The 22,167-nt window shown below is 37.3% G+C and overlaps 1 protein-coding gene across 1 annotated transcript in view; it reads right to left on the bottom strand.

Moving 5' to 3' along the window:
• COL2A1 (collagen type II alpha 1 chain) overlaps nucleotides 1-22,167 on the bottom strand; it is a 100,123-nt gene that overhangs the window by 47,890 nt on the left and 30,066 nt on the right. Inside the window, exons 17-25 of the mRNA XM_070740898.1 lie at nucleotides 19,915-19,959; nucleotides 17,187-17,240; nucleotides 12,572-12,670; nucleotides 10,930-10,974; nucleotides 10,629-10,727; nucleotides 8,814-8,867; nucleotides 5,299-5,406; nucleotides 3,639-3,692; nucleotides 2,117-2,215 (exon numbers count right to left, since the gene is read on the bottom strand). Of these exons, the coding sequence (XP_070596999.1) occupies nucleotides 2,117-2,215; nucleotides 3,639-3,692; nucleotides 5,299-5,406; nucleotides 8,814-8,867; nucleotides 10,629-10,727; nucleotides 10,930-10,974; nucleotides 12,572-12,670; nucleotides 17,187-17,240; nucleotides 19,915-19,959 (657 nt within the window). The remainder of the gene's footprint in view (nucleotides 1-2,116; nucleotides 2,216-3,638; nucleotides 3,693-5,298; nucleotides 5,407-8,813; nucleotides 8,868-10,628; nucleotides 10,728-10,929; nucleotides 10,975-12,571; nucleotides 12,671-17,186; nucleotides 17,241-19,914; nucleotides 19,960-22,167) is intronic.

Raw genomic sequence — 22,167 nt, 5'->3', positions numbered from 1 at the left:
CTTCCTTCCTTCCTTTTTCCATCCATTATCTATCTATCTATCTATCTATCTATCTATCTATCTATCTATCTATCTATCTATCTATCCATCCATCCGACTTTCCAAAACAACTCTTGTCATCTTTTGGCTAGACAAAGATATAGCTCTTTGTCTAGCCAAAAGTGTGTAGCGTTTTAAGTGACAGAAATCACAAATAAAAATGATCCTGTTACCGCCTAAATAGAGATACAGCTGCAATTGCCACAATCAAACCACTCATAACTTTTTTCTGTCTGTTTCAAACAGGCAAACTCACTCATTCTAGCTCACACCTGGCACTGAAAATGGGACAGATGCCAGTATTAAATCTACAGATTTAAACCTGGTCCTTCCTGCAGAACTTTTCTGAGTCAAGATTATTTAAACAGGGACTTTTATGGACACAAAACTTAATCTGAAAGCTCTGAGAATTATGGGTGCCACAAAACTGGCTTAGCATATTTCAGCTGCAAAAAATTGGAACATTAAAAGAGTTTTCTGTATCCACTCAATGCCATCTAGTGGCTACTTATACGTCCTATCTAAATTGCTCTACTACCCTACAAGTATGTATACGCTTCTCCTCTCTTCTAGTTCTAATTATAATAACTTCAGATGGTAGTGATCATAATTGCAGTGTCCATCAACTGTAGCATGTAATGAAATAAAGCAAAGGTGAGGTATACAGGTTGGCATGACGTTATTTCATTATGAAGTCACACCAGGCATTATACCCTAGTACAAGGGTGGGCAAAGTTGGCTCTCCTATGACATGTGGACTTCAACTCCCAGAATTCCTGAGCTAGCATGATTGGCTCAGGAATTCTGGGAGTTGCAGTACACAAGTCATAGAAGACCTCACTTTGCCTACCCCTGCCCTAGTATATTTTTAACCAGATACAAAATGAAAAACAGCTTCACACTGTCTCTTACAGTCACCCCTCATTAAACAATAACTATTGAGACTAGCAAATTTAGCTGCTAAGTGAAAAAATAGAGACTCAAAACAAAATTGTACCAAATTCTTTAGAGATGCTTTAATCTATTCAAGCCCCCTCTCCCGGTGTGGTAGTCCAGTAATGGCCCGCCAATTGTGCAATTTGTGCCCAACAGCTCCGGTGCTGTCTTTTCTGGTTTGTGCGTGTTATCATTTTTTAAAAACTAATTTTCAGTGGTTTTTTGCTTCTGTGCATATACAGAAGCAAAATCGCACGACGGGAGGTGTGCGTGCGTATGTGTGCAACATTGCGATGTGCGCACAGCGCACCAGTAAGGAGAAAAGAACAACCGGCTGCTGCCTATAAACCCAACCTGAAGCCACAGCAGTGTGAATGCTTTTCATTTCTCTACACAAAAATCGTGTCTTCTACTACCTGACACCAGCTGTACATCAGGTGTATTACTGCACATGCTTTATAAGCAGGCTTGATTCACTTAAATAAGTAGTAGTAATACTAAGAAGACAGACCTTCTGGGTTGACCAAAAAAAAAATATTTAAAACTTTAAATAATTATAATACAGTCAAATATGTTATTTCCTAGCAATCTTGTTACCCTTTATTATTCCTTTATCATAAAATACTGGACATAAGTGTGAAATACACATGGCCAAGACTCTTGTAAATATATGAATATAGTAAACAATAGTGAAAGCTGTAGCAACAATGCCAACTTGCTGGTTGGCAAATATATGTTTGTTTTATCTTTGTTTTTGCCTTTTTTTCTTTGCTTTTTCTATTGTATGTGTATTGCTGTATTGTTTTTTCTCTCTGCATTGTATTTGTCTTGTCTTCTTTTTAGTGTAAATAATTAACAAAAACTATTTTTTTTAAAAAAGAAGACAGGCCTTCTCAGGTTGAGTGATATTCTTCCATAGTAATGCAGGAATCCCTAGACCAGAGGTCTTCAAATTTGTCAACTTTAAGACTTGTGGACTTCAACTCCCAGAATTCTCCAGCCAGCTAGGCTGGCTGGAGAATTCTGGGAGTTGAAGTCCACAAGTCTTAAAGTTGCCATGTTTGAGGACCCATGCCCTACACTAATTCATACTTTGAGGGCACCTCCTTTATAAGCTTATTAAATTCCATATTGAACTTACCCGGGCACCAGGCAGGCCAGGTTCTCCAGGTCGTCCAGGATCTCCAGGGGCCCCTTTGAGTCCCCCAAGGCCAGGAGGACCACGTTCTCCAGGAGCACCCTATTGGAAGAAAATTTAAGCGAGAAATACATTAAAGATTTTCAGAAGAATACAGTACCAGGAAAATCTGTAATTGGCTCAACGATCTACCATCACATTATACAGGTAGTCCTTGAGTTATGACCACAATTGAGCACAAAATATTTGTTACTCAATGAAACATTTTTTTGTTTTGCTCCATTTTACGACTCTACTTGCCACTGTTGTTAAGTGAATCATTGCATTTGCTAAGTTAGTAACACGGTTGTTAAAGTGAATCTGGTTTCCCCATTGACTTCACTAGTCTGAAGGTTGCAAAAGGGGGTTACCTAACCCCCAGCCAGGACACAGCAAACTATCATAAATATGAACCATTTGCCAAGCATCTGAATTTTGACCACATGGACAAAGGGATGCTGCAACAGTTCTAAGTGTGAAAAGCAGTCATGAGTCACTTTTTTCAGTGATGTTGTAACTTTGAATAGTCACTAAATGAACTGTTGTAAGTCGAGGGCCTCCTGTATATATTAAATAGTGTTAAAACTCATTTAATTATTCTGACATCCTTAAAATAGAAAAACAGAAGGGGTGAGCAGAAGGTAAACTAAGTTTGCAATATATCTGCATCCTAACCCTTAATTATTTACATGTACCTACATCTGTAGTAAAATAATTCCTCCTCAAGCTAAATTACAAAGGACCGTAGTAACCACAAATAGATTTATTCAACCATTCAATTTTTCTCCTGCCTTTTTTTCCAAGAGCTCAATTTGGTATAACCAGCACTATCTCCTCCAATTCCACCTCCCAAAGATAACAAAATAGTGAGATAGGCTGGAAGTGACCAGTCCAATTTACTCAATGAACTGACCCTAAGGCTAAGCCTGGTCCAAGGGGTCTTCGATCCTAGTTCGGTAGCCAAGCTGATGAACCACACCACACAAGATATCCCACAATGATTATGAAAGAATGTAGAACTTTATGAAAGAACATAGAACTTTATGAAACAATATAGGACAATGAAAGAAGGTAATTCTTTAGTTTATATTGAATTTGGGGTTTCTTCTTTCTAAACGTGTGCCTTCCGTGGCTGAATCTAATTGGTAAATTATGAATTTTAGAAGTAAAACTCCACAGGATTGGTCAACCCCATCCTAAACACGATACATCTATGAAATGGTTGAGGTGGTGAACTTTTCCAAAGAAAAATGTGAGATCCTAAAGATATTTTGTGGCATGTCCAAAATGTGCACACTATGTTTTCTATGAAAGAATTCACGAGCTAGGAGACTTTTAAAGGGAACACAGAGTACCAATTTCATATGCTATTTGTCAATAGCGGTAGGGAAAAAAACCCAGTCAAAAACACAAAGAAAAAAAATTGTGCCATCTTTCTATTTTTTTTATTGTTATTCCAGTGAAAAGACAGCCAGTCAATACTCACTTTGGGACCAGCTAATCCATCCTGACCGGGGAAACCACGATTTCCAGGGGAACCCTGAAAGCAAAAAAATTAAAAATTAAAAAATGTCAAAGTTAAGGAAAAGAATCATCATTGCCAAAGGTTGAATAGGAACCTTGGACCTCTTTTAGGACAAGGACACAGCAGATGTAAGAACCCTCAATAGGCTACTGCCGCTGGTGAGTGCACTAACAATACAACTACAATACACAAGAAATATCTTGCATGGATCTAAATAATATGACCTGTTCTAAGGGAAGAGCCTTGATGTTCTTAAGACCATTTGAAATAGTAGGGCACATCTAGTCTTCTAAAGTGGAGGTTGAATTGGCAGCCATATATCTCCCTTTCAATAGCTCAGGCAAAGTAAACAAGGATGGAAACAATAAAATTCTTCTCTTGCACCACTATGCCCCTAGATTTTATGGACATATACAGTTGTGTGTAGGGGGGGATTTTTTTTCTATTGCAACATGGACATTTAGAATAAGGTACATTAACTATATTTCTAGGAATGTAACAAGTAACAGCAACAAAGGGTTGTATACTCTGGCCAAGAGCTGTGACCAAATATGATTTTCTCTTTATATCTTCTGTGCCATAACGATCCAAATATTTTTTGCACTTAAACATGAGTTCACTCTACAGGGACTATTGCATTACAATCTTTAAAAGATCAAGAGGCTGCTATTTTGGGGTCCAGAATTCAATCGCCTCAAAAATTATGTGTCATTAACCTGACATTATCTTGTATTATATCGACTGGGTGGGATGTCTTTTATTTGAACAGTTTCAATCAAAATGGCCATCAACTATCTTAGGCAACTCCCAACCTAAGTTTAATTAATCCTTTGCTTGGAATTTACAGCACTTGTTGGAGAGCTGTTGCCCCAGTTGGGAAGAAGAGTTCAAGCAGAGAATAAGTTTAGATTTGCTACATAACCACAAGATGGCCAGAGCTGAATCCCTGAGCCTTATTTGAGCCTTATCTGGTCTTTCCCAGGCAGAAGCTACTAGTTTGGGATGATTCCTGTGAAATAGGCATAGAACAATAAAGTAGATAGTTTAAACTCTACACATAAGAACCTAGTTGTTGGAACATGGCACCACATGGCTTAGAGCAGTGTTGTCAAACTTGATTTCATTGAGGAATGCATTAGAATTATGTCTGACCACAGGGGCTAAGGGCATGGTCAGGTTAATGTAACTCATAGAGGCTCCATTTTCAGCTGTAATGGCTTCTGCAGCTCTCTACCAGCAAAACCAGAGCTTGGGGTGGCTATGTGTGGCTCACTCAGGCTCCGTTTTCTAGAGGGATGGCCTCCTACAGCCCTCTGCCAGTGAAAACTGAGCTTAGGAAGGCTATGAACGGCCTGCCTAGGCTCTGTTTTTGGCTGTGACGCCCTCCTGCAGTCCTTTGCCAGCAAAAATGGAGATTGGGGAGGTCGTGTGCGACCCGTCCAGGCTCCATTTTTGCTGGCAGAGAAACCGTGGGCCAGTCCTTCACTGTTTCCAGGGCAGGCACCTGGGCCAGGTTTCAGCACCTCGCATGCCAGATGAGGCCTGTGGGCCTTGAGTTTGACACCCTTGGTTTATAGGCATTCCACATAGAGGATTACTTCCTGCAAATGATATCACTTACCCTCTCTCCAGCTGGTCCAATTGGTCCTGCAGCTCCTGGCTCACCACGACCTCCTCTCTTCCCTTCTTCGCCGGCTGGGCCAGGGGCTCCTTGTGGTCCCCCAGGTCCCTAGGGATGAGAAACAGCAAAGAGGCTTAGTTACATCTTTTATATTCCTTTATCTTCTATACAATAATGTCTAAAACCTATCAACAGTCACTGTATTTTTAGAAAAACATTTTGAATATCGCCCAGAATTTAGGGTGATCTAATCTCTGTAGCAAAATAACCAGGCAGAAAGGCAACTTATGAGAGTTGTCATTTTTATCTTCACTATTTCAAGTGCCATTTTCATTGGTACCAGGTGGATTAAAATGTAAAAATATTATTATGGATGGGCAGGGCAAGCATTGATTCCCTCCTTGCTCTAAATCATGGGCTTGAGGGGAAAACCTAAATAAAGACATTTAGAAGGCACTCTAAATCAATGCTGCATAAGATTAAACAAAGGATTGGCAATAATTATACTTTTCCCCCCAAATCCCTAATAATAGTTGATGATCATCATCAACCTTCTGAAATTATGTTTGAAAGAGGAATTATGACATGGTAGAAAGCACTCAGCCTTCTTATCCCTAAATATCAAAGCTAAGGGATGAGTGATACTTCTCTGTGTGTGTGTGTGTGTGTACACATATTGTAGCAAAAAGGCAGCCTACATTAGAATGAGAAAATGGAAAGAGGCTACTTTATTTTCACCAAACCTGTGGCTCCGAATTTATCTAGTTATCTGATGGGGATAAATATTTATAAAAAACATAAATGCTATGAGCCCCTATCTATTCATCTAAATAAATCTTGCAGCATAACTTTTCAAAAACCAATTATTTATTTCCTATAAACTGGTACTCATCATATTTTAGCATTTCTCACTGTTCAGATGGCAATATACACATGGAATACAGTGTCAACATTGATGCTTTTAAATTAGAAGGTACATTTTTAATATAGAAAAAAAAATAAGTTCCATCCTTTGGATGTTGCTAGGTGCAAATGCAATGCTATCTAAAATTAAGGAAGGACATAAAAATATGGTTCAGTATAATCTGGGAAAGCAAGACAATCCCTTAAATCGCAGGAATACCAAACCTGCATTTTATCTATGAAGACTGATGAGCTACATAATAAACATTTTATATAAATGGCACTAAAGAACTTCACAGAGCAAGCCCACCCCTGCTATGGGCCATTTATATACCCATCGGAAAATAGTACAGTAATCCCTCGCTACTGGTTCATCTTTTGTGGATTCGCTACTCCACGGGTTTTCAAAGGAGGCTTAAATCCATTATATCCATTGAAAATTTTAAATCCATTAAAAATTCATAAAATTATTCTACAGTACTACTGTACTCTATTAAAAAAACCTGGTAGGACATCACATGTAGTTCCAGCTGAGAAACATTAGAGAATGACTAATGCAAAGGGTGGGTTTTAAAAGTCCAAATACTCGTTAAATACATTAAAAAATATCTTTCCTCTACTTCACGGAAATTCGTTTTTCATGGGTGGTCTTGAAACACACCCGTGAAAAACGAGGGATCACTGTATATAAATTGGTGAATGAATCATTGTTTACCATGGTATATCTTCAGCCTCAAGAATAAAAAGCAGAGTTCAATGCAATAAAATTACCATGGTTTCCCCCATGTACTCCAAAAGAGATTTTGCAACAACAACAAAAGGCCAGGCTTTATTTCTTTCTTTAAAAAATGATGGAAAGAGTGGTAAAAGAAAGGAAAAACCTTGCAGGTCACAGTACACTCCCGTTAATAGAACTCCATGATGTTATAATTCAAGCTATTTTGATATATTCCCATGCCAGTGACATGGGATGGAGAAATGGTATCTCAAGGCAATAAATGTTACTTTACACACATACACACAAGGACATACATGCATGTTAGGACTCTGTCCAAAACAGTCGGGTTGGCAACATATAAACCAACAATATGTATTATAACTGAGCTATGTCTGTTTAGCTGAGGTGTTGCAGACTGCCACAAGAGGGAGCTAGAGTTCATAGCTTATTTCTCTGAATCACTCTCTTTGCTTAGCTACTCACTGTTAATGGCTACTCACTGTTAGGTTTGCTTTGCAATCTCTCTGTATTGTAATTATATATTATAGCTAAAATGGGTATAGGCTTGATATCTTTATTGATTAATGCAAAGAAAACTGGTAAGAAAGACTATGTACTTGGTAATATTTGGATTGCTATTCTGACTTACTATGTGTATGACTTTAGACTGTTTATATGGATATGTTGTTTCTCAAAGTAAACTTCAATTCAAGTTAGTATATCTGTGTGTGGCTCAGTAGTTATTCACAACTAATCTCAATCTAAACGTTTCTGTGTGTGCACAACCTTGGTAAACAAGGATTACCCTGCTCATACATTAACAATGCAGACACACATACACAAAGTGTGTCTGTCTGTATCCTTTAATTATTTTTATGATCAACTCAAGGTGGCGAATATATATACTACTCCATCTTTCTATTTTCTATTTTCCTCGCAACAACAACTCTGAGGGGTGAATTAGCCTGAGAGTGAATGACTGGCCCAAAGTCACCCAGCCAGCTTTCATAACTAAGACAGAACTCGAACTCACAGTCTCCTGTTTTCTAGCCTGTTGCCTTAACTATTAGACCTGTGCTCTCAGAAGAAGAGAGTTTGTGTTCACCTAGTCTACCAGTTTCCACATAGTGACCTGATTAAGAAACAGTTGAGGTTTCACTCCTCTCTTCACTTAATGACCAGGTTGCCAGACCCAATTGTGGCCAGTAAACAAAGATTGCCGGTATAGTTTAAACACAGGATGGATCCAGGATGTCTGGATATTTGGAAATATGTTGAGAATTAAGATGCTTTAGGCCCAATCACAGGTACCTCTTGGCAAGTCTAGAGTTCCCGCACAAATAGCAGCAAAGTAGGAATCTTTTGACCAATATCCGAGCTAAGAGAAGTGAAAGACTGGCACTATGTATTTATTTCCATCTTTTCAACTGACCCTCAGATCTTATCCTGCCTTTTAAGGTGTCACCTAATCAGTAGCATCCCTTTCATCCCTTAGCAAACATTAAAAAAAATTGCTAGCATTTTTCTCTAGGGCATCAGGTTGTTCTATGCATGTGTCAGAATGCATCTCCTTTGTTTTTAAATAAAATCTCAGAGTATTGGGAGGTGAAACTGTGGAAGAAGTGCATTGTTTAAAAGATACAAATAAATGAATAGAAAACTCTCAAAATCTTCTCACTCCTTCCAAAACAAAACAAAAAACTCCTCAGCTGTTAAATAATGAAATTAACACGCCCCCTCCCCCAGGGTTGCCCTTCAAATGGACTGGGATTATAATTCTCAAAATTCCCTAGCCAGATCACAGGGCTCCTGTAGAAACACAACTTTAATAATGAGTGTAAAAAGGAGCATTCAAATTTAGCGTAAAATGACAAGCATGTGATCAATTACTTACAGGTTCACCCTTGGGGCCTTGTTCACCTTTGAAGCCTGCAATTCCAGGTTCTCCCTACAGAGATGGAAAGAAAAATGTTAAGAGAATACAGCAACATCTGTATCACTTTAGGCTACCTACTGATCAAACCAGCAAATCATTTAAAGCAGTATCAGATGTGGGGGACCCTTTAACAAGAAAGAAAGAAAGAAAGAAAGAAAGAAAGAAAGAGAAAATGGACAGACAAATGAGCATTTTTAAATAGGGAAGTTTTCAAATAAAAATATTGCAATGGCTAAAGAGTCTGGCAACACTCATGTGGTTAAAGTGCCCAGAAAGTCTTGCTCATGGTGGAGAACCAGTCTGAAATAGGGCTGTGAGTATTTTAAAAAAACACCTCAGAACTTGTATGAATGGGAACGTAGCATCCATTGGCAATGTTTTAATGGAGCCCAGCTTCTTCCAGATTTCTATGCAAAAGGCATAGGAAAAAGGCATGCTGCTACTTTACAGTCACATTAATGTTGTTTGTCAAAACAGCAGCAACTTTTTCTTAGGCTCATGTGGAAGGCCGAAAAGTCTTTGATGAAGAGTAGAAGGTTGCTGTGCTTGCATGTCTTTTGAATCAATTTCAAACCATGGTTTTGTAACAGCCCCTGTTCAGTTTAGTCTCTAACTAACTGTTAATTATCCCATTATTTAAAAGGCTTCATTTCCCTATTTGGATATAATATACTCCAATAATTATTTTTTTATAATACTGTACTTCTAATGTATTTTCCAGGGTATGCCTGCAGTCTTTTACAATTTCTTAAATCCATCATGATGCCGGATATTGTATGAACTTCATGATTCTTTAGTAAAGAGACCATTTTAGATATAAGGTACACATCTAGAAGATCAATAATTTCACATTGGAGAATTCTTCAGGAATATGTGGGTTTCCATTCAGGTCCCCAAAGCTTATCAGTTTTTATTAGTTTATAAAAACATAGACCTGTGTTCCTTATCACTTCTAAATGACTAGCAATGCCATCCCAAGCAAGTTAACTCAGAAGTAAGTTGTCTTTGAAGTCAAAAAGACTTCCTCTTTAGTATGTTTGTTTAGGATTAAATTTTCCAGCTGTCCTCTTCCCAAAGTGTAAATCACCTACAGTGAGAATTAATTACATTTTCTGCAATTTCTTTGTGCTCGTTTAGCAATACTTCATATTGTCACACATTTTTGGCACTGCAATACTAGCTCACCAAAGAAGATCTTCTATTTTCTATCTGATGGCCACATGCCCAGCCCGAGTGAAATATCCCTCTGCTCCCTCAAATTCTCCATTAATTACAGAGATCCAGAGAATTAAGGGAAATCTTTCTTTCTCTCTCTCTCTCCTCCCTCCCTTCCTCTCCTTTGCTAAGGATAGCAAAAAAATAAAACAAAAAATCAATAATAATGCCTTGCCAGTTTTGGAGAAACTCAAACATATTTCTCCCCACTTTCAAATGCCTCTTAAGCAATCAAATAGGGAAAAATTGCAACTGTTTCCCTGAAGTCCACATGTAGAACTTTATGGAAATAATAGACCATTGGCAACCATTATAATAGTTACTGTAGGCAGGCAAAGTTGATGAAAAGGTGGACATTGTTCTTGAACAATCCATGGCCAAATCACGATTAAGATTGGCATGAGAAGAAGCCAAACAGAAACAGGTTCAGAATGAAGTGTCCATGATATGAATCACCCAGAGAGAAGGCACCCCAGAACAGATGCAAGAGGCAGGATCTTGAACAATCAATCTGGAGCACCAGGCACGTCATAGTTTCACGGTATCCCTCTATCTTACCGCCTGACCTTTGGGACCCAAAGGTCCTGTTGCACCTTGTGGCCCAGGTGGTCCACGTGGGCCAGGAAAACCAGGAGCACCAGCAATGCCAGAACCGCCCTGTTAATCAAATAGAGAAACCCAGAGTTAGGCATTAGAAATGCAGGTGGATTGAGACACAGCGAGCTATTCCGAGAAATCACTGCTGATGTTTAGAATTTCAATAGGTAGCTTAGACCAGAGATTCTGTGATTGTTCCTCAAGTCTTCCAAAGTCTCCAATTAGCTCCGCCTTTATATCCATCTAATAATGTGCAACTTACTGCTGATCCTTTGGCACCAGGGATCCCATCATTTCCAGGGTTGCCCTAAAAGCAAGGAGAAATCTGTGAGCAAAATACCTTTTTGAAAAATCATTGTCATTTCAGAGATTTTAAGAAAATAGTTCACTTAAATTTACTGAATTGCAAGTTACTGGTAAACTACTATTTCTCTTTAATCCAAGTTACAAAAGGACATTATAAAATGTAAAATTTAGTAATGTGTTAAACACATTAATTACGCAATTCAATTGAAAGCCACAAAATTACCTCTTTTGATTAGAACGTTTGATTAATATTGGAGGAGAGCAATGGCTCTTACACTAACAAACAATAAACAAGTGGCTTAAACCACAAAATTGGTTACAACCATATTTTTTTTCCTTCCCAGGTTGTTATATAATGAAGGACATTATATCAAATAAGGATTTTTCCTTCTCACCATAATTAATAGTTTTGGTAAAGATGAAGAAACCCAAAACAGCAATGGAGAGAAAAGTTCTGGTCTTGAAATATGTTAAAGTAATTTGGATATCAAATGGACAGTTATTTAATTTGCAATAAAAACTTTGCCATTTGCTGTTATGGTTTTATAAAACAAATTAAATTTGCTTCCAAAGTTCCTAAAACCTCAGTCCCTACAAGGAGTCTTTTTGTCAGTGGTTTTGTCAGTTCATATCTTGAATTCTCCAAAATTCTTGCCAACAGTATGATTTGTATCTCATTAAGAGACAAACAAATGGGAGCTTCCCTCTCATTTGTAGGCATATTTTATTTTCTTATAATCAGATCAATATGGGCAAGTGAAGACGATAATGTACAAATGTGTACATAACCCTGGTTTTTGTATAAACATTTGTAGGTCACAGTAGAAACTAGAATGGATGAAAATATGTCACACAGTCTCTGCATACAACATTTGACGTTGATGGACCAGATTTTTTTTAAAAAACAAGGCACTATTCCGGCACTGAAATGTTGTGCACACTTCTGGTGGTTTATGAATTTAGAATTCAAAATCCTAAGCCAAATGGTAGGGTAAATTTCTAGAGAAATACAGTTAATCTGAGATTTAGCAGACTAAAATAAGCAAAAGAAGGGTCTGTTAAAAGAGAACGTTTGCTAAATCCAAAAGAAATTTTTGATGTGTACATTGTAAACATTTTATGTAAACATAAAATGGGAATAGGATTTTATGCATATGTATTTTGCACATTTTATAAATTTTTCACAAATTTAAAACAGCAGGTGAGACTTTACACACATCTAAAGCTATGCAGTGCATAGACAGGTATTTTTTTCATGTTGCATCCAAAGTCCACTAAACTAAGGTCCATGAAAAGTGGGAGCATTTGCCAACTACAAACTAGGCTAATTTCTCCCCCAAACTATGTCTTGAGTCTATATGCATGATCATTCACATATTAAGAGCAGCAAGAACAGCCGTTATTCTCAATCATCAGTTGTTGGCAAATCAAGAATTAAGCAAGAAAAAAATGTACATTGTTGGTCTCCTCCCTGCTTACATAGAAAATGGCCGAGGATTGTATGCAATCCATTGGTTGTAGATTGCCTATGTGTGAATTAAACCATCTTCAGGTCAGATTCTGGATCTTGAACATATTTTAAGAACCAGAGTACTTACTGGAGGTCCTGCAGGTCCTGGAGAACCAGGGGATCCAGATTCACCTCGAGAGCCTTGGGCACCCTCAGGGCCACGAGCACCAGTAGGACCAGCTTCACCCTGAATAGATATAAAGAAAGGAACATGGATTACTATTAAAAAAACCCCACCCTTCATACAAAGATATCCATAAACAGAAGGATGCAAAAAAGTTAGACCACAGAATTCATAAGACCATCCCTATTTTGCCACTCAGAACTTCTCAATGTGGTTGCAGAGGCAAACATTTGAGGTTCTTTTCAATGGGTAGTTGAGAAGAGGTTAAGGGGCAGAATGACTGCCTTAAGGGTCTATGGACATTCTCAGTCATCCACGTCATGGTTGTCTCAATCCAAGAAACGATGAAGAGATGAGAATAAAAACGTCTTCAAGGAAGTCCAGTTACCTTTCGAAAACACTTTTGGAACTGCCTTAAGTTTTGCAAAATGTTTGAGGCATTTCTTAAAGCTCCTAAAATGACCTATGGGTCATGGCCTCCCCCACCGTTAGAGTATAAGCCTCCATGTGGCTTGCATAGTCCAATAGAACTGATAGGCCAACTGATGGAAATTCTACACTTCCTGCAGCTGGACAATCAAAGGCTTTCCTGGATCATACTATTAATAAGTATTTAAATATCATCAGGGGAAAAAAACCCTACTAGATTCTTTGTGACCTGTAAGAATAATCAGGCTGTATCTTATAAGAGGAGCTTGGTGATTGCAACTTTGGGCCAATAGCTTTCTATTTTTCCCTATTTTCAGAACTTATATACCAATTGTCCTACATTGGTTGCATTCTTTTTTAAAAGAGACCACCCTTAGATCTAACATTTCTTCTGTAAGGTGGTATAAAGCTGTGATGAATAAAGTGGTCTAAGGCTAGGACACAAATTTGGATACGCTGATGATCTAACCAAAGCAGTACAAGAAAAACTTATGGAAGTGGTGGGACAGTCACTATCCAAAAGTCTTAAAACCTTGGGAAAATTCTTCACTAACTGGAGACTCAGTCCTAACACCAACGAAGCGGTTACTACGTGCTTCCACCTTAACTACAAACTAGCATATGAAGCCCTGAAGATCTATTGAAACAACAACAATAATCCACATCCTAAATACCTTGGAGTAACAATGGACTAGACTCTCTCCAGTCTAGAGAATATGGTGGCAAAAATCAATACAAGAACAATACACTCCAGAAGTTATGTGAAACTAAATGGGGAGCTTCAGGTGCCAAGTCATCAACACAGGGGTTGGTCTACTCCGTAGAACACTGTGCTCCTGTGTGGTTTATGGATTGTTTCCTGATTGCTTCTTTGTACCCTATGACAATCATTAAGTGTTGTACCTTATGATTCTTGACAAATGTATATTTTCTTTTATGTACACTGAGAGCATATGCACCAAAGACAAATTCCTTGTGTGTCCAATCATACTTGGCCAATAAAGAATTCTATTCTATTCTGTTCAGTTCTATTCTAAATAGCTGCCACACTAATAAGTTAAACATCAGACTTGATGACACTTCCTCTTCTAGCCATATAGCATTGCCAGCTTTACATAAACAAGACACACTAGTAAGAGAATAAAGAAAAATTATGAACAATTCACTCCTACCAGCGTAAGCCGACCTTCCTCATTTATTAATAGGGATTCTCTGTATAAAATGAGGCATAGTATCCTGTCCTCATTGTGACTGTGGGGAGTCCCATGTCAAACTGTAGATCACATTGTGACCAGCTGTAAACTGAGGGCATATACTGGTCCACTATCTGATTTTTTAAATATAAACAATGATGCGCTTTAATGGCCAGATGGCCTAGCCTTACACATTAATATTTCAATGTAGATCTTGTAGAAATCTGTGATCTTTTTGACATTTATATTTTATTGTGCTTTACTAATCCTAAGTGAAATGTTAATAGATATTGCTCGTCCCTGTATAACATGCCATATGCTAAATCAATAAGCTGCGATGCTGCCAATGTGAAATATTTCTTTATTTAAAATAAAATAAACCCAGCACTCATAAGAGACTACCATGGATTCTGGACAAGGATTTCTGATATTTTGACCAAGGAAAGGAATTCTAAAACACGCCTCGAATGACAGGCAGGTTGAGGAGGGGATATTTTTGTGAATAAATTGGACAATTAAAATGTTACTCCTTGAACTGCAAATCCTCACATTCAAACACTTGGCCAGGGTATGATTTTTGGGTTTGTCCACTTCTTCCCCACCCTTCTTATTGAACTAAATAAATTAATAAAACGCTCTGGAGAATCTGAAAACTTGCACACTGTTAGGTTATTTCATACCAAACTTTTAGGCTTTTCCATTCTTGCTCTTCTCCCTCACCCCAGCTCCCAAAGAAAGCACCATTCCTAAAATGCAAACTGCTAATATTCCTCTCCCCCCCCCTCGCCCCATCTTATTATCTGTGACATTCCCTTCAGAAGGATTCTTCATCTTTTGTAACAAGGGCACTTTGTTAATGAAGAAGACCCATTGTTAGTGGTTGTGGGATAATGCACAAGGGGCCTCATTTCCTACCATCTCTACCTCCCCTCACACGTCTACACATGGCCCCTTCACTGTCTAGTAACCCTAGAAACCAGTCCACTAGCAGATTAGCACACTAAAATCAGAAACCACATGGTTTTGGGAATTCCCAAGGGAAGGCCATTCTCTCTGGCTGCCTCTGTGTTTTCCCTTGCCCTAATGAGCCTTACAATAAGGAAATCTGTGAAGCTGAGCCAAGGTCCATAACATTATGATAGGCCTCTGTGGGGAGAAGGGGGGGGGTGAGCCTGATTGTCTTGCCCCTTTAGCACAATTCAGATTTCTGTTGAAGCCTGGAGCAAAAGGCGTCATGGGCGAAATACTCAGGAATACTTGAAAGGAACATGAGGAATGAAGATACCTTAGAAAAAGAATTGCAGTACACATAACAGAGCCAATAGTACGCAGAAAACAAAATCTTCTTTTACAAGAGTCCATTCCATCTTTAAGGAATTAAAGATCTTAAAGGAATTAGCGGCGTATATAAGTGCACCAGAGTGCCTACTGTCCCCTGTCTTATAGTCTCTCCTATATCTTCTCTTCTACCTCTTCTATCATCTATTATATCTCTTTTATCTCTTATATTTTCTGCTATTCTCTCTAGTTATATTTTACTCCTATATTTCTCTTCTATATTCTCTTTGATACATTGTACTCATATATATCCTCTATATTAACCTTCATTGTGTATTATTGTGTGTTGGACAAAACAAACAAACAAATAAAATAAATAAAAAATAAATGAACACAGAAATATCTAAGTTTCTGTTATCAAACTGATGGTGAATACATGTGTGAGTGGGAAGACCTAGGGCAAGAACCAAATTTAGCAGGAAATGGATATGTAAATTTCCCCCCCACCAGCTTATTTTTCAGTCTCAGCCATATTCCATTTGAGAATTGTTGCAATATAAATATTCCAATAAACCTTCCAGATGAGGAAGTGAATGGGAGAATTCCCCTTGATTTAAAACAAATTATTTTGACCTGCCATCTTAAAACACATTATTAAACATATTCAATAATGGGCCTTAATTATGTTCAGGATATTCCCCCTACAAACAAATCATCATTACTAAAAAAAGAAGAAGTCTAAATTGGTTTATCTGTCACCAACTCAAGTACATTAACCTATATAGAATATTCACAAGCCATTATTTCAAGACATTTTCTAAAAGTCTTGAAAAATTCCCACACCTGCTTTCTCCTTGTACTGTTTTCTTAGCTAGACTCATTGCTTTTCCATTTCACTGCAGCAAATTATATCCAGAGAAACAGATAAATTAGAACAAGATGGAATCATACAATTCTTCAGTATAATCCATATTCCTTAAAATTCTCAGGCTGTCTGCCCCCAAAAGTAGTAATCCTCAAAATCAAAAAATGTTTATTACTATAAAAAGAGTCTATCCAAGTAGTCCTTGACTTACGACCGCAATTGAGCCCAACATTTCTGTTGCTCAATGAGACATTTGTTAAGTGAGTTTAGTTCCCCTTTATGACCTTTCTTGCTACAGTTGTTAAGTCAATCACCGTAGTTGATAATTTAGTGAATCTAGCTTCCCCATTGACTGTGTTTGTCAGAAGGTCGCAAAAGGGAATCACATGACTTTGAATCACATGAATATAAATATGAACCAATTGCCAAGCATCTGAATTTTGATCACATGATCATGGGGATGCTGCAAACGTGGTAACCATGAAAAATGGTCAAAAGTCATATATTTTTAGTGTTGTAACTTTGAACAGTCACAAAATGAACCATGGTAAGTCAAAGACTACCTGTACTTTCTTCCTTTAAAAAAAAAATTCAGGGAGTTGAAATCTTTTTTTCTCTATTTTTTTTTTAAAGAAATCTTTCTTTCTCTTAAGGAAAACTACTTACAAACTTCTTCAGATGGATAAACTAATAAAAAGAATGAAAGATGCATAGTGTTCTAGTTAGCATAGTGGCATATAGAATGCTGGGAAATGGATGCAATTTATGCTACACAATTGCAGAAACATTACTTTGGCTTTGAAACATGACTTGCCTTTGCACCTGGAGCTCCTGGAAACCCTGGTCCACCAGAAGGGCCAACAGGTCCCTGAAAAAAGGAAACAAAACAAGTGGCTTTAATGAGCTTGACAAAAATGAGGAGAACATTTAGAATTTTGATGCTCATTTAAACAGTTGTGCACTTCACTCCTAACGTATAATAACTGAATTATCTAAATGTAGAGGTAGACAGTTGTAGCTGAACTGAATTTCTCAATGTATCAGTGGCTAAAACAAGTCTTTGGTCAAACTGAGACAAGAAATAAAAGTGCTGATGTTTTTAGTTACGCTTAGATTTAATAAAAAGGGCACTCACCCTGTCCCAGTTCTCCACTATTCCAAATTATTATCATTATCATTATTTGTATTTAGAAGTTTGGTCAGGAACAAAAGGTGCTTATAATAAGGTTCAAATAAGGAAAATGTGGATATAATAGAATAAAATGTGGATGTTATCAAAATCAACTGAAACGGCTTGTATATTATTGGAATTTGAATTTGGAATCTGTGTCAGATCCAGTCTAGTTTGTATACGATTATTGTTGTTCCTTGTTTTTAAAAAGCTACCTTCAAAGAGTCTTTCTTCTTTTCTTCTCCTTTATTTATTAGATATTTCAATAAAAATTCAGGGAAGATTTTTCAAGTTGGTTTATTTGATCAGGGCTAAAAGAGGAAAAAAGTCATATCGACTTCCTGTTGACAGGGCAGACGAATCTTATGGATTTTTGTTTTTTAATTAAGAAATTAAGTAGGTGGGGGAAAGAGAGATTATGTTATACTTAGATATGGTGACAAGCTGTTAAAATTGTTTTTGCTGGGATGAAGGGGTTTTTGGGGTTTTTTTTCTTTTTGTACTTTTGTGTTTGTATTTGCTTTTATTTCTTTAATTTATAATTCTTAATAAAATTATTTGGGGGGGAAAGGAAGAATGAAATTGACATGGATAACTGTTGCCAAATTTGTCTGACTCATGAACAGTCAAGGAGGTCACGAAGTAATTATAAAATAATATTTCTTCAATACTAATTTACTGCTGTATTAACATTTCATAATTGTTATTTATTTTGTAATAATGCTTTCTTCTTCCCAGTAAAATAACTACTTTATAAAAGATGACTGTAAGTTAAGAAACATCTGTTACACAGGTCTAGCTAGAGTAAAGAACATAAATCCATTTAAATGCTAAAAATATTAAATAGTATTAATTAATCAATTAGCTCAAAAAATCAGCTCCATCCCTGATTCTGAAGATGCGAGTACAATGAAAAAAAAGTCATTATTCACCATTTCTTCCCTATGCCCCTTCTACTATTAAGTCAAGCTGCTCCTCATTGTACAACAAGCAGAAAACCCTCTACCTCTGTTCCCCCCCCCCTCCGTTTACCACTCTGAAGTGGTATCTTTTTAGGTATCCTTAATCTTTGCTAGAACAATCTTGTTCTTTGCAGTTTGCCTTAATATTCCTTAACATTCCTCAGTCCTGTTGCATCTGTTCAAAAGGAAAATGCCCAAATTGTTGTTGCTGCTTCCTCAGATTATATACAATAGTTTTACATCTCCTCACATCCCAATTCTGATTTTTCTCAGCTGCAATGACCACTGGTGCACATATATGTAAGTGTGTGACACAATAATAGGCACAGTATTGCATCATGCATATATAAAAGGGGCAGGTCTTGAATTGTAAAGCCAGACCTGCCATTTTACAGTTTTTTTATATCCTTGTGGATGCCTATACTTGTTCCTTAACTTTACCTTACTTTGTCTTCCTACACTGTTTCCCATTTTTACAGGCCCTTCTGCTTCTCTAACTATATCATCAATCAGTTCTCTTGGGTTACATAAAAATATTCTTATGAAAACAGGACTTCTCATAATTTTTTTGTACCTAGGAAAGCAGCTCCTATGTTTTCCAGCTATGAAAGATATATGTCTCAGTCTCCCTGCTCCCTGCTAATCATTATAGTTTGTCACACAGTCAGCCAGATGTTCAGACTGGATTTGGCATTTTTATCCCATTATCGGGACCTGGGATAGGTAGATTTTGATATTTGATGGCATTAAATATATTTTTGCAGGATATCAGCTGTTCTGGCTAAAGCTACCTTTTGCAATTGACTGATGGTAATTTTGTAATTTTGATGGGGTTCAAGTGCCGCTTCATTGTACTCAAGACACCTATTACTATCATTATTGCTGTTATTATAAACACATATATTTTTGTTTATCTTTTAAATACCGCCTTATTTTTTCCCCTTTTGCTAAAGCTTTCATCTTAATTTATTTATTTATTTATTTATTACTTAGATGTGTATGCCGCCCCTCTCCGAAGACTCGGGGCGGCTCACAACATGTAAAAACAAATCATAAGCAATCAGACAAATTTAAAATATTTAAATATTTTTAAAAAACCCATATGCTAACAATCACACACACAGACATACCATGCATAAATTAAACGTGCCCAGGGGGAGATGTTTCAGTTCCCCCATGCCTGACGGGCTGAAACAAAGCATGAGTAATTGTTATTAAATTGTAGTCTTTGGTATGGAAGATAGGTTTTACAATATAATATTGCTGTCTTTCATGACATCACTAGTATAACAGAGGAAAGGGATTTTTTTTAATAAAAAAAAGTTAGATAATATAATTATAGTAACAATAAATGTAAATAGCATGATCATTTTCCAGAAGGGAAAAAAATAAAATACTTAATTACTTACCGGTGGACCAGCTGGACCAGGGAGACCATCATTACCACGAGCACCCTGTGTGAACAGAATACTGACTCAGAAAAATATATTTTGTCAGACAACAGTATTATTATATTTGGAGTTCTGTATCCAAATGGATTTAGAATTCCGAGCAAATCTTTAGCTATCTAACAGCTGCTCTACTCCCTTGTTCTCCATCAGTTCACTAACATCTTATATGGACAGTTGGAGGCATATATTACATGAGTAGAAATCTTGCTCTAACTCAGGAGACAAAACGGAGTACCGTGTTCCCTCGATTTTCACAGGAGATGTGTTCCAAGACCGCCCGCGAAAGTTGAATTTCCGCGAAGTAGAGATGCGGAAGTAAATACACCATTTTTGGCTATGGACAGTATCACAAGCCTTCCCTTAACACTTTAAACCCCTAAATTACCATTTCCCATTCCCTTAACAACCATTTACTCACCATTATTACTGGTACTCACCATTAAATAAGATACTTACTGATCCTGATATTTATACACATAATTATTTATTAACAATAATTAATTTTTTTGTTATTTATTTGCAAAAATTATTAGTTTGGCGATGACATATGAAGTCATCAGGCGGGAAAAACCGTGATATAGAAAAAAAAAACCCGTGAAGTATTTTTTAATTAATATTTTTTGAAAAACCGTGGTATAAGCTATTCGTGAAGTTCAGAGCCATGAAAATTGAGGGAACGCTGTATGTGGGAAAGTACTCCACATTGCTTGTGAGAATACAAGCAATGAAAATATATTTGAGGCTCGGTCCTACAACTTTCCAGTTTTGGAGGCATGCAACAGCTGGAATAAAAGAATCTAAATAAGCTTCTTTAAATTTCAAGTTAGATATAGAATTTCACGTTCTATGTAATTCTTCTGGAAATTTTTTGGGTTTTTTGGTTAGCAAGAGAAAATGGAAGATGATACTAGCCTTGAAAAAAAATCATGGCAAACAACAACAACGTCCTTCAATTTTAGGACGTCTGAGTCATATCTATGGCTATTCTTACATCAACGGGTTGTAGAAAAGATTGTACTTTTCTACAGGATCGTAGTTCTAATCTCACACAATCCCCAAGCTTGAGCAAGGCCTCTTGTGAGGGGTCCTTCTCAGCAGCTAATGGGTTGACATTCCTGCCCTCCTGTAACTCAAGACTAATTGCTTGGCCTAGTTGCTTCTGTCTCAGGCAATGGGCCAGGAAAGGTGAGGCCAAAAGGATCATGTGACTCTCATCAGCACAATCCAAAGCCCAGGGGATGTCATCAAAGGACTTAAAGCAAAACAAAAAGCATGCCTCCCTCACATGCCTCCCTTCAAGGACAGTAAAAAAACTAAGTTTGTGCAAACATAACCCCTTAAAGCAGTGTTTCCCAACCTTAGCAACTTGAAGATATCTGGACTTCAACTCCCAGAATTCCCCAGCCAGCATTCGCTGGCTGGGGAATTCTGGGAGTTGAAGTCCAAATATCTTCAAGCTGCCAAGGTTGGGAAACACTGCCTTAAAGGATAAACCACTCAGATAACTCAGAAGAGCTTTTTGATATGACTGTTCTGTGGTTTCAAAGAGCAAATCTAGAGGATTGCACAATTGCAAACAAAACATCTTATTGAATTATTTGCTTAGGCCTGGTTAAATCCCCTTTTAAACATCCCACACTTTGAATAAAATTATTTGCTTTCGCCTTCAAAAGTTTATATTCCCCTATTTTGAAGTGGAATTATTTAAAAAATGTTTGTTGTTGCTTTAACAATTACCGTTAAAATCTTTTTTTCCTCTTCCACCACAAGTGTAAACTGTCTTTATATTTGGTGAGCGGTAAGAAACTTATAAAAACTACACTGATGACAAAATAGTCACCAAGAAGCTGCTGTGGCCTAGAGGTGGAGCTCTTGCCTCACAATTAGGAGGTTATGAGTTTGATCCTAGGTAGAGGCAGACTAGGGTCTCCTGCTTGGGGGCCTGGGGTTGGACTAGATGACCTGCGAGGTTCCTTCCAACTCTGTTTATCTGTTAAATTACCTTCCTATTGCCAAGACTCATGGCAGAAACAAGAATGACATAGATTTTAGGAAACTATATTTAATGCTATATTGGGGTAAAACAGGGGAGGCTTTCAAGAATCACTTCCCACCCTTAAATGTATTGCACCTATTCTGAGATGAACCAAGTTTCTTGTCACTCAATCTCTTACATCTCTTCAATACGATGGATTTAAATTTAGTCATAAG

Source organism: Erythrolamprus reginae, chromosome 2 (assembly GCF_031021105.1).
Source record: "Erythrolamprus reginae isolate rEryReg1 chromosome 2, rEryReg1.hap1, whole genome shotgun sequence".
Taxonomy (NCBI): Eukaryota; Metazoa; Chordata; class Lepidosauria; order Squamata; family Dipsadidae; genus Erythrolamprus; species Erythrolamprus reginae.
Note: the sequence above shows the minus strand (reverse complement) of the source record. Positions and strands in the feature narration are given on the sequence as shown.